This window comes from Bos indicus, chromosome X (genome assembly GCF_029378745.1).
Source record: "Bos indicus isolate NIAB-ARS_2022 breed Sahiwal x Tharparkar chromosome X, NIAB-ARS_B.indTharparkar_mat_pri_1.0, whole genome shotgun sequence".
Classification (NCBI taxonomy): domain Eukaryota; kingdom Metazoa; phylum Chordata; class Mammalia; order Artiodactyla; family Bovidae; genus Bos; species Bos indicus.
This window is the reverse complement of record NC_091789.1, coordinates 59,533,364-59,547,757: the sequence shown is the minus strand read 5'-3', so window position 1 is coordinate 59,547,757 and position 14,394 is coordinate 59,533,364. Positions and strand designations below refer to the sequence as shown.

Sequence of the window (14,394 nt, the reverse complement as noted above, 5' to 3'; positions counted from 1 at the left end):
CTATACAGTCCATGGGATTCTCTAGGCCAAAATACTGGAGTGGGTAGCCTTTCCATTCTCCAGAGGATCTTTCCATCTCAGGGATCGAAACCCAGTCTTTTGAATTACAGGCAGATTCTTTACAAATTGAGCCACAAGGGAAGCAAACAGAAGGCTTATGAAGGTACAAAGGAAAGACCACCTATGGTTTTAAAGTAAGGGATCACAGATCTATAAATATTTGATGACTGAAGAAAATATTATATAATTAACAAACTAAGAACTTGATCCCTCTTTCCAAGCTTGCATATTTCTATAAAATTCATAAAAATGTGGAGATTTTAAGCTGATTAAAATCTCGTTCAAGAAACTTAACAATAGTAAACTTAAAACTTTGATTGTATAAAGAAACAGGCCAGGTACTTTCTTTTTAAAAAGCAATATATTAAGCAATCTTTCCAATCATATGTCGAGTGCAAAAAGCTCTTCTCTTGAGCATGTCAGTGAATGTGGTATCTTGATATTGCTTACATTTTATACATTTCAAAAACTTAATTGATCAGTTCTTCCATTTGATAGGTAACTGAATAGACAAGAGGCCTATAAATTCTTTAGAAAAGAAATATGTGTTTGTATATGAATACATGTGTGTGTGATTTTTTTTACCAATGATTCGACGATTAAAATAATCAGGTAGCATTCGTTCACATACAGCAACCAGAAGCCAAAAAGCCTCTTCCTCTTTTGCATACAGAAGCAACACTGAAGTCAAAATATTCATTGCCTAAAATTCATAGAAAAATAAAACATAAATGTTGCTTGCGTAATCATTACATCTCTTCTTCAAATATAGTAGTTTTCAGCAGTAACAACAACTATGAGAGTAATCATAATGGAAACATGAAAACTCTGAGCCAGTCCAAAGCAAAACAAGTTGAAGTCAGTCTATCATTTGCTAATCAGTTATTTTACACGGTAAATTCCAGGAAAATGAAATAGTAATATCATGAACATAGAACACAGTTAAGTAAAACTTCTGTAATTTAGACTAATTTCAATGAGTAAAAAGTATAAATTATCACAAGTCTTAAAAAATACATACTTTCTCAGATCATTGTCAAATTCAGACTGAAATTGAAGAAAGTAGGGAAAACCACTAGATCATTCAGGTATGACCTAAATCAAATCCCTTACAGTTATACAGTGGAAGTGAGAAATAGATTCAAGGGATTAGATCTGATAGACAGAGTGCCTGAAGAACTATGGATGGAGATTTGTGATATTGTTCAGGAGACAGGGATCAAGACCATCCCCAAGAAAAAGAAATGCAAAAAAGCAAAATGGTTGTCTGAGGAGGCCTTACAAATAGCTGTGAAAAGAAGAGAAACAAAAAGCAAAGGAGAAAAGGAAAGATATACCCATTTGAATGCAGAGTTCCAAAGAATAGCAAGGAGAGAGAAGAAAGCCTTCCTCATTGATCAATGCAAATAAATAGAGGAAAACAATAGAATGGTAAAGACTAGAAATCTTTTCAAGAAAATTAGAGATACCAAGGGAACATTTCATGCAAAGATAGACACAATAAAGGACAGAAATGGTATGGACCTAACAGAAGCAGAAGATATTAAGAAGAGGTGGCAAGAATACACAGAAGAACTATACAAAAAAGATCTTCATGACCCAGATAATCATGATGGCATGATCGCTCACCTAGAATCAGACACCCTGGAATGCGAAGTCAAGTGGGCCTTAGGAAGCATCATTATGAACAAAGCTAATGGAGATGATGGAATTCCAGCTGAGCTATTTCAGATCCTAGAAGATGATGCTGTGAAAGTGCTGCATTCAATATGCCAGCAAATTTGGAAAACTCAGCAGTGGCCATGGGACTGTGAAAGGTCAGTTTTCATTCCAATCCCAAAGAAAGGTAATGCCAAAGAATGCTCAAACTACAGCACAATTGCACTCATCTCACACACTAGCAAAGTAATGCTCAAAATTCTCCAAGCCAGGCTTCAACAGTATGTGAACAGTGAACTTCCAGATGTTCAAGCTGGACTTAGCAAAGGCAGAGGAACCAAAGATCAAATTGCCACTATCCATTGGATCACAGAAAAAGGAAGGGAATTTCAGAAAAACATCTAGTTCTGCTTCATTGACTATGCTAAAGCCTCTGACTATGTGGATTACAACAAACTGTGGAAAATTTTTCAAGAAAATCCTTCAAAATTCTTCACCTGACTGCCTCTTGAGAAATCTGTATGCAGGTCAGGAAGCAACAGTTAGAACTAGACATGGAACAACAGACTGGTTCCAACTTGGGAAAGGAGTATGTCAAGGCAGTATATTGTCACCCTGCTTATTTAACTTATATGCAGAGTACATCATGAGAAATGCTGGGCTGGATGAAGCACAAGCTGGAATCAAGATTGCCAGGAGAAATATCAATAACCTCAGATATGCAGATGACACTACCCTTGTGGCAGAAAGTGAAGAACTAAAGAGCCTCTTGATGAAAATGAAAGAGAAAAGTGAAAAGGTTGGCTTAAAACTCAACATTCAAAAAACGAAGATCATGGCATCTGGTTCCATCACTTCATGGCAAATAGAAGGGGAAGCAATGGAAACAGTAACAGACTTTATTTTCTTGGGCTCCAAAATCACTGCAGATGGTGATTGCAGCCATGAAATTAAAAGACACTTACTCCTTGGGAGAAAAGTTATGACCAAACTAGACAGCATATGAAAAAGCAGAGACATTACTTTGCGAACAAAGGTCCGTCTAGTCAAGGCTATGGTTTTTCCAGTAGTCATGTATGGATGTGACAGTTGGACTATAAAGAAAGCTGAGAGCTGAAAAATTGATGCTTTTGAACTATGGTGTAGGAGAAGACTCTTGAGAGTCCCTTGGACTGCAAGGAGATCCAACCAGTCTATCCTAAAGGAAATCAGTCCTGAATATTCACTGGAAGGGCTGATGTTGAAGCTGAAACTCCAATACTTTGGCCACCTGATGCGAAGAACTGACTCATTGGAAAAGACCCTGATGCTGGGAAAGATTGAAGGCGGGAGGAGAGGGAATGACAGAAGATGAGATGGTTGGATGGCATCACCGACTCAATGGACATAAGTTTGGGTGAACTCCAGGAGTTGTTGATGGACAGGGATGCTTGGCATGCTGCAATTCATGGGGTTGCAAAGAGTTGGACATGACTGAGCAATTGAACTGAACTGAACTGAGGACAGATTGGAAAAAACAAACCTCATCTGTATTTTCATCTACCCACAAGGTAACATCTCTTAAATGTCATTCTCAGTTGTGTCTAAAACTAAATTTTCTTTCTTCTATTAAATAGCATTTTCTTTGCTACCTTAATTTTGATCATGCTAGAAACCCTTTATCTACCACATCCAATTTGTCTTCACATCCTAGAGTTTCTTCTTATAAGAAGTCTTTTATTTTTATGTATTTATTTTTCTGGCTGCACCACATGGCATGTGGGATCTATCTTCCCCCATAAGGTATTGAACCTGTGCCCCCTGCAGTTGGACTGCAGAGCTCTAACCACTGGACAACCAGGGAATTCCTAAAATGTCTTTTAAATTTGCTTTAACCTCTCCATTCTCACTACCACCCTAACTTTCTCCTTCTTCTAATCTATCTTCCATACTAATGTCAGATCATTACTTTTATATAACATTTGGTCATAGCCCCTATTATAAAGGCAATATAATGTATAGAATCTGGAAAGAATGGAAAGGTGTGAAGAAAATCAAACCTCTTGCATCCTACCTAGCCAGAGATCACCACTGTTAATGAGTTGATGTACTTTTTTCTGTGTTTCTTTTTCCCCTTCTAAAATTTAGACCAAACTGTGTATTAAAGTTTTTTTTTTTTTTTCACTTAACATACATTTTCAATGCCATCAAATCATCAAATAGCTCTTCTAAAATAGTATTTTAATGACTGTAAAAAATCTAGTAAGTGTAATATACTATAAATGATTTAGCCATTCTACTATTATTGGACATCTAGGCTGATTTCAGCATTTCAGTATTATATATAACACTGTTAATGAATATCTCTGTATGTAAATCTTCATCCAAGTGGTTTACTATTTTCTCAGTAAAGATACATAGAAATTAAATTATTTGGTCAATTAATATTATTTTTAAATGACTTGATATTACTGCCAAATTGTATTCCAGAAAGACTGTACCAATTTATATTCCTGACTTACAGTATTTGAATGTTTACTTCCCTGTGCCTTTGCCAATACTAAGAACTGTGACAATTATAATTGTCTTTGCTGATTTGATAGTGAAAATAGTATGTCCTGGTTTGAATTTGACTTTCTTTGAGATTGAACCTTCTTTTTTAAACTTTATTATCTGTATTTTTTTCTGTGACTATCTTTTCATGTCCATTGCTCATTTTTATAACTCAATACTTTTCTTATAGATTTGTATATTAAGTATATCAATCTTTGTCAGATCTGGAGCAATATCTGACTTCAAGTTCAGTTTTCACTCCATCACTTTCCTGTTCAAGAAGCCATAATGGGAGCAGCATCAGTGAAAATGGCAGAGTAAGGCCCTCTGAAAAAAGCTTTCCTCAGTAAAAGTAGTAAGAACTAGTTGCAAAAATCATCAAAATCAATTTTTCAGAACTTTGAAAGTTCACCAAAAACTTACAGCAAGTCAGGAAGCATTAGTTAATAAAATGGCTGAATCTCAGGAAAAAACAGTGAACCCTGTGGCATTTTAAATTGTCCAAGTCCCACCCCTCCTGAGCTTCACAGAAGCCTGAAAAACCAACACTCAGGAATCATGGTGAAAAGCAGCACCTAGCAGCCATGGGAGGAAACAGAATGGGGCTCAAGTGCCTCCAACATCCCATTCCCAGTGAACTGTCAGTATTTGACCTATCTGGTCATTCCTTAGAAAACTGCACTCACAAGGCTGTCTTTATTTGACCCAACACAGAGCTTACCCAAGGCAAACAGCCTTTCCTTGAAAAAATCAGAAGCAGTTGTTGAACATGTGGTTTCCTGAGGTAATGGTAACAACTGGGCCAAACAACAGGCTAATAAGGGGTGAAAATGAAAAGCTGGAGAATGAGACATCCATGGGGGGCTTTGGAAAGCGCTAATTTATTCCTGGGAATCTAGAAGGCCAAGTGCATGATACGGTTTTATGCCTGCCCACAGCTGTAGGCACATTCAGGAAAGAACAGAAAAAGCTCTAAGCTCTTATCTCTGGCTAATCTTGAGGCTCTGCACAAACAGGAAGTGATAGAGAATAGAAAAAAATAGGGAAAACTCAACAAAATCAAAAGCTGGTTCTTTAGAAAGATTTAAAAACCTGAAACACCTTTAGGTAACCTAACCAAAAAGACAAAAAATAGAAAGACTGACTCAAATTAAAATCAAGAAATAGAGAACATTACTACCAATGTTAACAGAAATAAAAAGGATTATTAAGGGAATACAAGGAATAACTCTATGCTAACAAATCAGACAACCTAGATAAAATGGACAATTTCCTAGAAAAACCAAGACCAACTCAAGAAGAAACAGAAAAATCTGACAACACTTATTACAAGTAAAGATATTGAACTAATAATAAAAAAAAAATTTCTACAAAAAAACTCTAGGAACAGATAGTTTCATTGGCCAATTCTATCACAATTTAAAGAAGAATTAACACCAAATGGGAGGGCAAGAAACATTACCAAGCTCATTCTTTGACGTGCGTACATGCATGCTAAGTCACTTCAGTCATGTTTGACTCTTTGCAACCCAATGGACTATAGCCTGTCAGGTTCCTCTGTCCATGGGCATTCTCCAGGCAAGAATATTGGAGTGGGTTGCCAATCTTTTCTCCAGGGGATCTTCCTGACCCTGGGATCAAACCTGCCATCTCTTATGTCTCCTGCATTGGCAGGTTGGTTCTTTACCACTAGTCACCACCTGGGAAGCCCAATTCTTTTGACACCCTGACACACCCTGACACTAAAACCAGACAAAGACATCACAAGAAAATTATCAATACATTTTATGAATATAAATGCAAAAATCTCCAACAAAATACTAGAAAATCGAACACAATAGCCTATAAAAAAGGATTACACATAATGACCCAGTAAGATTTATCCTGGCAATACAAGTGTGGTGAAACATGACAACAAAAGTAATACACGATGTAAAAAATTAACAATTGGAAACTTCAATTAAATAATTTGGAGACCAGAAGGGGGTGCTCTCATGCCCTGCAACTACAGCAGAGACTAACAGGAAGAAGACTTTTCTTTCCTGACAAGGCCAATGCAAAGCTATGGACTCTTAGTTTACTATAGCCCTTCCAACTTCCTTTTCTTCTCTATAAAAGTTTTCTCCTCCCCTTGGCATGAGGGGACTTGCCAATGGCTCACCATGGTTGTAGACCCCAAACTGCCAATTCTCTGCTCATCCTAAATAAACCCATCTCTGCTGAAGAAATATCTGGTGGTCTATTTGTTTCAGGTCAACAATGATATTACTAAAATAAAGGGGGAAAGTCACATGATTATCTCAACAGACACAGAAATCCACTACTTAAAATCCACTACCCTTTCATGATAAAGACACTTAATGAACTAGGAATATAAGGGAACTTCCACAACATGATAAACATAATCTATAAAACGCCCACATCAAACATCTACTTAATGATGAAAGACTGATTGCTTCCTTTTAAGATAAATAACAAGAAAGGAATATGCATTCTCACCACTTTTCTTTAACATTGTACCTGAAGGTTATAGCCAAGTCAACCAGGCAAGAAAAAAAGGGAAAAAGACATCCAGGTTGGAATGGAAGAAGTAAAAATATTCACTATTCAGATTCCATGATCTTGTATACAGAAAATCCTAAGTAAGGAATCCACAAAAGAAAAAAAAAAAAAAGACTCTACTAGAACTAATAAGCTCAGCAAGATTACAGGATACAAAATCAATATATACAAAAATCAATTGTATTTCTATATAGTGGCAAATGAGCAATCCAAAAATAAAATCAAGAAAACAATTCCATTTATTGTAATGTCAAAAAGAATAAAAAATTTAGAAATAAAATTAACAAAGGAAGTAAGAATCTACAGCCTTCCACATAGGAAACTACAAAACAACCTTGAATAAAATCTAAAAAGAATTAAATGGGAAAAGAAAAAAATCCTGTGTTCTGGTTAGAAGACCAGGACTTTTTTTTGCTTTCTTCAGAAATTGTCAAACAGATCCTAAAATTCGTAAGGAAATGCAAGAGATCTAAAAAAGCCAAAATAATTTTTGGAAAAATAGTTAAAGGACTCAAATTTCCCCATTTCAAAAGTTACTACGCAGCTGCAATAAAAAAGACAGTGTGATATTGGCATAAGAACAGAAACGTAAATCAATAGAACAGAATTTTGAGTCAAGAAATAAGCCCTAACATTTATAGTCAATTGATTTTCAGCAGGGTGTCAAGGCAATTCAGTGAGTAAAAGATTGTTTTTTTTTCAACAGATGGCACTGGGACAACTGGCTATTCACAAGTAAAAGAATGAAGCTGAACCTTTTCTATACACTACACATGAAAATTAACACAAAAGGGTCCAGAAACCTAAATTTAAGCATTAAAACTATAAAACCCTTAGAAGAAAACAAAGGAATAAATCTTTTTAACCTTGGCTTAGGCAATGGCTTCTTAGATATGACATCAAAAGCACACACAACAAAAGAAAAACATAAAAATAAATAATAAAACTTTGGTGCTTCAAAGAGTACCATTAAGAAAATGAACAATCCATGGAATAGAAGAAAAAATTGCAACTACTATATTTGATAAAGGATTAGTATCCAAAATATATAAAGAATCATTACAACTCAACAATAACAAGATAAACAAAATTTAAAGATGATAAAGAAGAGATAAAGCCAGTCAGCCAGCCATAATGAGTTGGTATTGTTCACCTGGGTTTTTGATAACAAGCAATAAAACCTGCTTACCATATTAAATTCAAACTTTTCCCAAACTTAAAAGATTCACCACGATCTTGCTTCACACAAACTTACTTACTTCTTGAGTCCAACATGAACCTAGCCAGTTTGACCCCCATGGCCAACTTATTTTCACCTGAATAATAGTGCTCATAGTGTTACCTAACTCAGTAACTTTCCTTTGGCCCTCCAAGTTTCTAACTTTGCTTTCATTTTTTAGAAGTAAAAAACCGAGTAATGCCTACTTTGAAGCTGCCTCTAAACTACTGCATACAGATAATATCTCAGGCTTTGTGAGTGTAAGCTCTTTGAGAAAAGAAGCATCATGCTTCTTTTTTACCTTTCAGGGACCCTAAAACAGGCTAAATACTTGTCATTTAGATGGTCCATTCACTTAAATTACTTTTCAAACTTTCCTCTCTATTGATAAGTTTCAATGGATAGATAGGATTGATATGTAGTCATAATGGTTTGTTGTTGTTGTTGTTGTTTAGTCGATAAATTGTGTCCAAATCTTTTGCGCCCCCATGTACTACAGCCCACCATGCTCCTGTATTCATGGGATTTCCCAGGCAAAAATACAGGAGTGGGATGCCATTTCCTCTTTCAGAGGATCTTCCCAATCCAAGGACTGAACTTATGTCTTACAAACTGGCAGGTGGATTCTTGACCACTGAGCCACTCTGAACATACGAGTATGTACTGATTCAAATTTTCTTTTGGTTTCTTCACAGAACTATCTAGCCTCTTGCTTCAATCTTTAGTAGCTGCTCTCAAGGCATGTTTCCTTAAGTTCCTTTCCTACGTTGATGTCCTCTTTCTGAGAATCATCTCTTCTTTTTTTCATCCTCCTCAGCTTATTTTGTAGGCTTCTTCAGGTGGACTCAGTGGTAAAGAATCCACCTGCCAATTCAGGAGACACTGGAGACACGTGTTCAATCCCTGGGTCAGGAAGATCCCCTGGAGGAGAGGGCATGGCAACCCACTCCAGTATTCTTGCCTGGAGAATTCCATGGACAGAGGAGCCTGATGGGCTACAATCCATGGGGTTGCAAAGAGTCAGACACAACTGAGTACACAAGCAGGCACACAACTTATTTTATAAAATCATACATTCCAGTAGCTTCTTAAGAAAGGATACATGGAAGAAAAATATTTTAAATGCTTGCATTTGACATCTAATTGACCGTTTGATTAAATATAGAATACCAAGTTAAAGATTTTTTCCTCAAGATTTAAAGGCATCATTTCACTGTTTACTACCTTAAGAGTTACTGCTGAGGAGTCTGGTGACATTCTAGTTTTGTTTCCTTTCTGGTGATGTATTTCTCCCTTCTCTGGGAAGTTTAAAGATTTTCACTTTAAAAAGTTTAAAGATTTTTTTCACTTTTGGAATTCTCAAATTTCACAGAGATGTAACTTGGTCCATTTCCATTCATTGTGATGAGTACTGGATGAGCCTTCATTATAAATAAATGTGTGGCTAAGAGTGCTAGCTAGTCACCATAATCCAGTCTCCCTTTCTCCCATAGTATCTGGATGTACGTGCGTGTAATCATGCTGAATTTTTGCAGACTTCTTTATAAATATGTGTTGCCTGAGACCTCCAAGATCCTCCAATAATATGTGGGCCTGGTCAAAATAATTTCCCATAATTGTTTCTCTATGCTGTCTCCCTTCTTCCTGTGAGTAGTAATGGCAATGAAAGAGGACTGTGGAAGGCATGTTTTGAAGATGACAGAGCCTGTTGTCATCCTATACCTCTGAATAATCACATGGAGTAGAGCTACCTACTGACCTGAAAACTTGCTCTGTTAAAGAAACTGTTTAATCCTTTAAGTAAACTTCTGTGTTTGAGCAATTATCTGTTTGAAATTATTGGTTAGCAGTCAAGCATACCCTTTAGTGTCCTCCTAAAGGATTTTTTTCAATGATTCCTCCACTGTCTACAAAGTAAAATCAAACTCCTGACTTATCCCAATCTACCTTATTGATCCCTCCTCCACCGCCCAATTGCCCAGTTACTTCATTTCATTAACTATACACTTCTACTAAATAGAACATCTGTCCGTTAGTCACTCAGTCGTGCCCAACTCTTTGTGACCCCATGGACTGCAGCCCACCAGGCTCCTTGGTCCATGGGATTTTCCAGGCAAGGATACTGGAGGGGTTTGCCATTTCTTTCTCCAAAACAGAACATGGTCCTACATATATTCCATATTTACCTCTATCTGTGCCTGGTTACACTGATTCCTTCATCTAGAATGGTCTTTCATTCCTTCTCCATATATCCAAAATTCACGGATTTCAAGACCTACAAGTGCCACTTTTTCCATGAAGTCTTTTCTGTTCCTTCAACTTATTCCTTTTATGAATCCTGGTGAGACTTAATATTCTCTAATAAACTGTCTCATTTGTTTTTCATTTGCCAATGAATCTGTTTTAATACCTGCCAGTCCATATATTTTTAAGGGGAGGATTCTTATCTGATTCAGCTTTATGTAGTCCTGAGTACCCAGCACAGTATCTTTCACAGAGCAGGAATTCAATAAATATTTGTTAAACATAAAAGAGAAATGAAATAATAGAATATCAATTCTAAATATTTCTACTACCATTCTTAGATTAATAATATCCACTATCAATCGCAGGCCAATCTCTGTTCTTATTAGTAGAGTTGGATTTGATGTGATTTTATCATTTAGAACATGTAAATAGTTGAGTTCATAATGACAGCATACCTGGCAGTATCCAATTTTGGGATTTCTGAATGCATAAGCAGTAAGTACCCGCCTCAGAGCAGATATACCGGTGTCACTCTGAAAGGCTGGATGCTCAGGCAGGGAGCGACGCAAATCACGTTCAATTTCTTCAGTAGCCAAGTTGCAGGTCCCTAAGGACTGCTCAACCACTTCAGCATAATAGCCAGGATTAGCAGCCATGTCATTAACAGCACCTGTATAGATAATTAACATTGACACACAAAAGAAAAGGAATATAAAAAAGCTACAACTTGCATATATACATGAAGAACTGGATTGCTTTTAAATTTAGCTCTATGCTCAAGTGTTATCTGAGGACAAACAAAATGAAAAGCTTCACACTATACAGCAATCAGAGAATAAAAAGAAATTAAAGGAATCCAGATCAGAAAAGAAGTAAAGCTCTCACTGCAGATGACATGATACTAAAGATAGTATCAGAACCCTAAAGATAGTATCAGAACATTACTAGAGCTAATCAGTGAATTTAGCAAAGTTTCTGGATACAGAATCAATACACAGAAATCACTTGCATTTCTATATACTAACAATGAAAAATCAGAAAGAGAGATTAAGGAATCAATCCTATTCACCACTGCAACAAAAATAATAAAATATCTAGGAATAAACTTGTCTAAGAACTGTACATAGAAAATTATAAGACACTAATGAAAGAAATCAAAGATGACATAAACAGATATTCCATGTTCCGGGGTAGGAAGAATCTATATTGTGAAAATGACTATACTACCAAATGCAATCTACAGATGCAATGTGATTCCTATCAAATTATCAATGGCATTTTTCACAGAAATAGAACAAAAAATTTCACAATTCATATGGAAACAAAAAAGACCCCAAATAGCCAAAGCAGTCTTGAGAAAGAAGAATGGAGTTGGAATAATCAACCTTCCTGACTTCAGAATATACTACAAAGCTACAGTCATCAAGACAGTATGGTACTGGCACAAAAACAGAAACATAGACCAATGGAACAAGATAGAAAGCCCAGAAATCAACCCATGCACCTATGGGTACCTTATTTTTGACAAAGGAGGCAAGAATATACAATGGAGCAAAGACAGCCTCTTCAATAAATGGTGCTGGGAAAACTGGACAGCTACATGTTAAAGAATGAAATTAGAATACCTCCTAATACCATACGCAAAGATAAACTCAAAATGGATTCTAGACCTAAATGTAAGATCAGAAACCATAATACTCTTAGAGGAAAACATAGGCAGAACACTCGATGACAAAAATCTAAGCAAGATCCTCTATAACACACCTCCTAGAGTAATGGAAATAAAAACAAAAGTAAACAAATGGGACCTGTTTAAACTTAAAAGCTTTTGCATAGCAAAAAGACAACTCTCAGAATGGGAGAAAATAATAGCAAATGAAACAACTGACAAAGGATTAATCTCCAAAATATACAAGCAGCTCATACAACTCAATACCAGAAAAACAAACAACACAATCAAAAAGTGGGAAAAAGACCTAAACAGAAATTTCTCCAAAGAAAACATACAGATGGCTAATACATGAAAAGATGCTCAACATCGCTCATTATTAGAGAAATGCAAATCAAAACTACAATGAGATATCACCTCACACTGGTCAGAATGGCCATCATCAAAAAGGCTACAAGCAATAAATGCTGGAGAGGGTGTGGAGAAAAAGGGAATGTTCTTGTACTGTTGGTGGGAATGTACGTTGATACAGCCACTATGGAAGACAGTATGGAGATTCCTTAAAAAACTAGGAATAAAACCACCATACGACCCAGCAATCCCACTTCTAGGCCTATACCATGAGGAAACCAAAATTGAAAGAGACACATGTATCCCATTGTTCACTGCAGCACTACTTACAATAGCTAGAACATGGAAGCAACCTAGATGTCCATCGACAAATGAATGGATAAAGAAGCTGTGGTACATATTCACAATGGAATATTACTCAGCCATTAAAAGGAACACATTTGAGTCAGTTCTAATGAGATGGATGAACTTAGAACCTATTATACAGAGTGAAGTGAGTCAGAAAGAGAAAGATAAATACTGTATTCTAAAATATATATATATGGAATCTAGAAAAACGGTATTTAAGAATTTATTCACAGGGCAACAATGGAGAAAGAGATATAGAGAATGGTCTAATGGACATAGGGAAAGGGGAGGAGAGGGTGAAATGTATGGAAAGAGTAACATGGAAACTTACATTACCATATGTAAAATAGATAGCCAATGGGAATTTGCTGTAAGGCTCAGGAAACTCAAACAGAGACTCTGTATCAACCTAGAGGGGTGGGATGGGGAGGGAGATGGGAGGGAGTTTCAAAAGGAAGGGGATATATATATACCTATGGCTGATTCATGTTGAGGTTTGACAGAAAACAGCAAAATTCTGTAAAGCAATTATCCTTCAACAAAAAATAAATTTAAAAAAAAAAAAAAAGGAAAAGCTTCACACTAAAACCTCTAACATCAGGACACCAAAGAGTAACATTTTCATGAAATGTCATTTCCCCTTAACTTTCCTTTAACACTAGAGGTTCCCATTCCATCCCTTGCAGTTAGCTATATATTGCCTCATAAACTTATCTGCTCAGGCAATGGATGTGTGTATATAAAGGTAAGTACATGTAACTATTGTACTCTCTTTGACTAGTCTGAACTCATGATGGGATGATGAGTAAGACTTTGTTCTAGCCATCTTTGTAATTATTTTTATTGGGGCATAGTTAATGTCTGTTAAATGAATAAAGTGAGTAAGTTTAATACCTGAAAAAAGCATCCAGAGCTCTCCTCTTAAGGTCTCTGGAATCCCTCTTACAACCAGATCTCGAGTCTTTTTGGTCCGAAACATGCTAACACCACGTCCACATTCTGAAAATAGAATGTTCCAGGACTGTTCCTTCATCTTTTCTTTCAACTGTAACAACAACAAAAAAATCAAAGCAATTAAACATGATGAGAAATTAACTTAATTTGAAATTAAGTTTCAAATAACTTGACAACTTTCTTCACCAAAAAACAATACCTATGGAAAATAAGAACATAGAAATTCAAAATCGGTATTCACAGATGGGCTAACCACTGGAACACTGTCATCACAAAAATCTTCTAAACCCATGTGAGCATAACAGCTTTAATTTACTATTTTAGTTCTTAGCTAAACTCACGTTAAAATCGGAAAATCAGGACACCAATCACTCCAATTAGGATTGACTGTCAGAAATCTATGCAAATAAAACCCAAGATTCAATTTTCATCTTAATTCTAGATAATAGTCGTATTTTGTATCTGCTAGAAAATCTTTTCTAGCCCTAAAAGAAGAATTTTCAGTTGCAATACCTTCTAGTCTAATATTTTTATTTTTAATCAATTGTTTCAATCCACAGATTTAAATATTTTGTTTTCCTACCATTTTGGAATCAAGGGTCTCCAAATTCTGAGGGTGAAATACTGTCATTAAAGCTTCAGTGTTCACAGTTCTGCTGCATTCTCTCTGACATGTCAAAGACTGTACCTCAGTATCATCAGATGGGTCTATAGAATCAGAACTAACAGGAACCTGAAAAAGAAAGAATGTAATTGTCCCAAATGTATGCCTAAAAGTTTCTGCAAGAGGAAA

The 14,394-nt window shown here is 36.0% G+C and overlaps 1 protein-coding gene across 1 annotated transcript in view; it reads right to left on the bottom strand.

Moving 5' to 3' along the window:
- The window catches only part of TBC1D8B (TBC1 domain family member 8B), a 77,734-nt gene that overhangs the window by 20,921 nt on the left and 42,419 nt on the right, over positions 1-14,394 (bottom strand). The window contains exons 8-11 of the mRNA XM_019955442.2: positions 14,185-14,334; positions 13,542-13,692; positions 10,735-10,949; positions 646-763 (exon numbers count right to left, since the gene is read on the bottom strand). Of these exons, the coding sequence (XP_019811001.2) occupies positions 646-763; positions 10,735-10,949; positions 13,542-13,692; positions 14,185-14,334 (634 nt within the window). The remainder of the gene's footprint in view (positions 1-645; positions 764-10,734; positions 10,950-13,541; positions 13,693-14,184; positions 14,335-14,394) is intronic.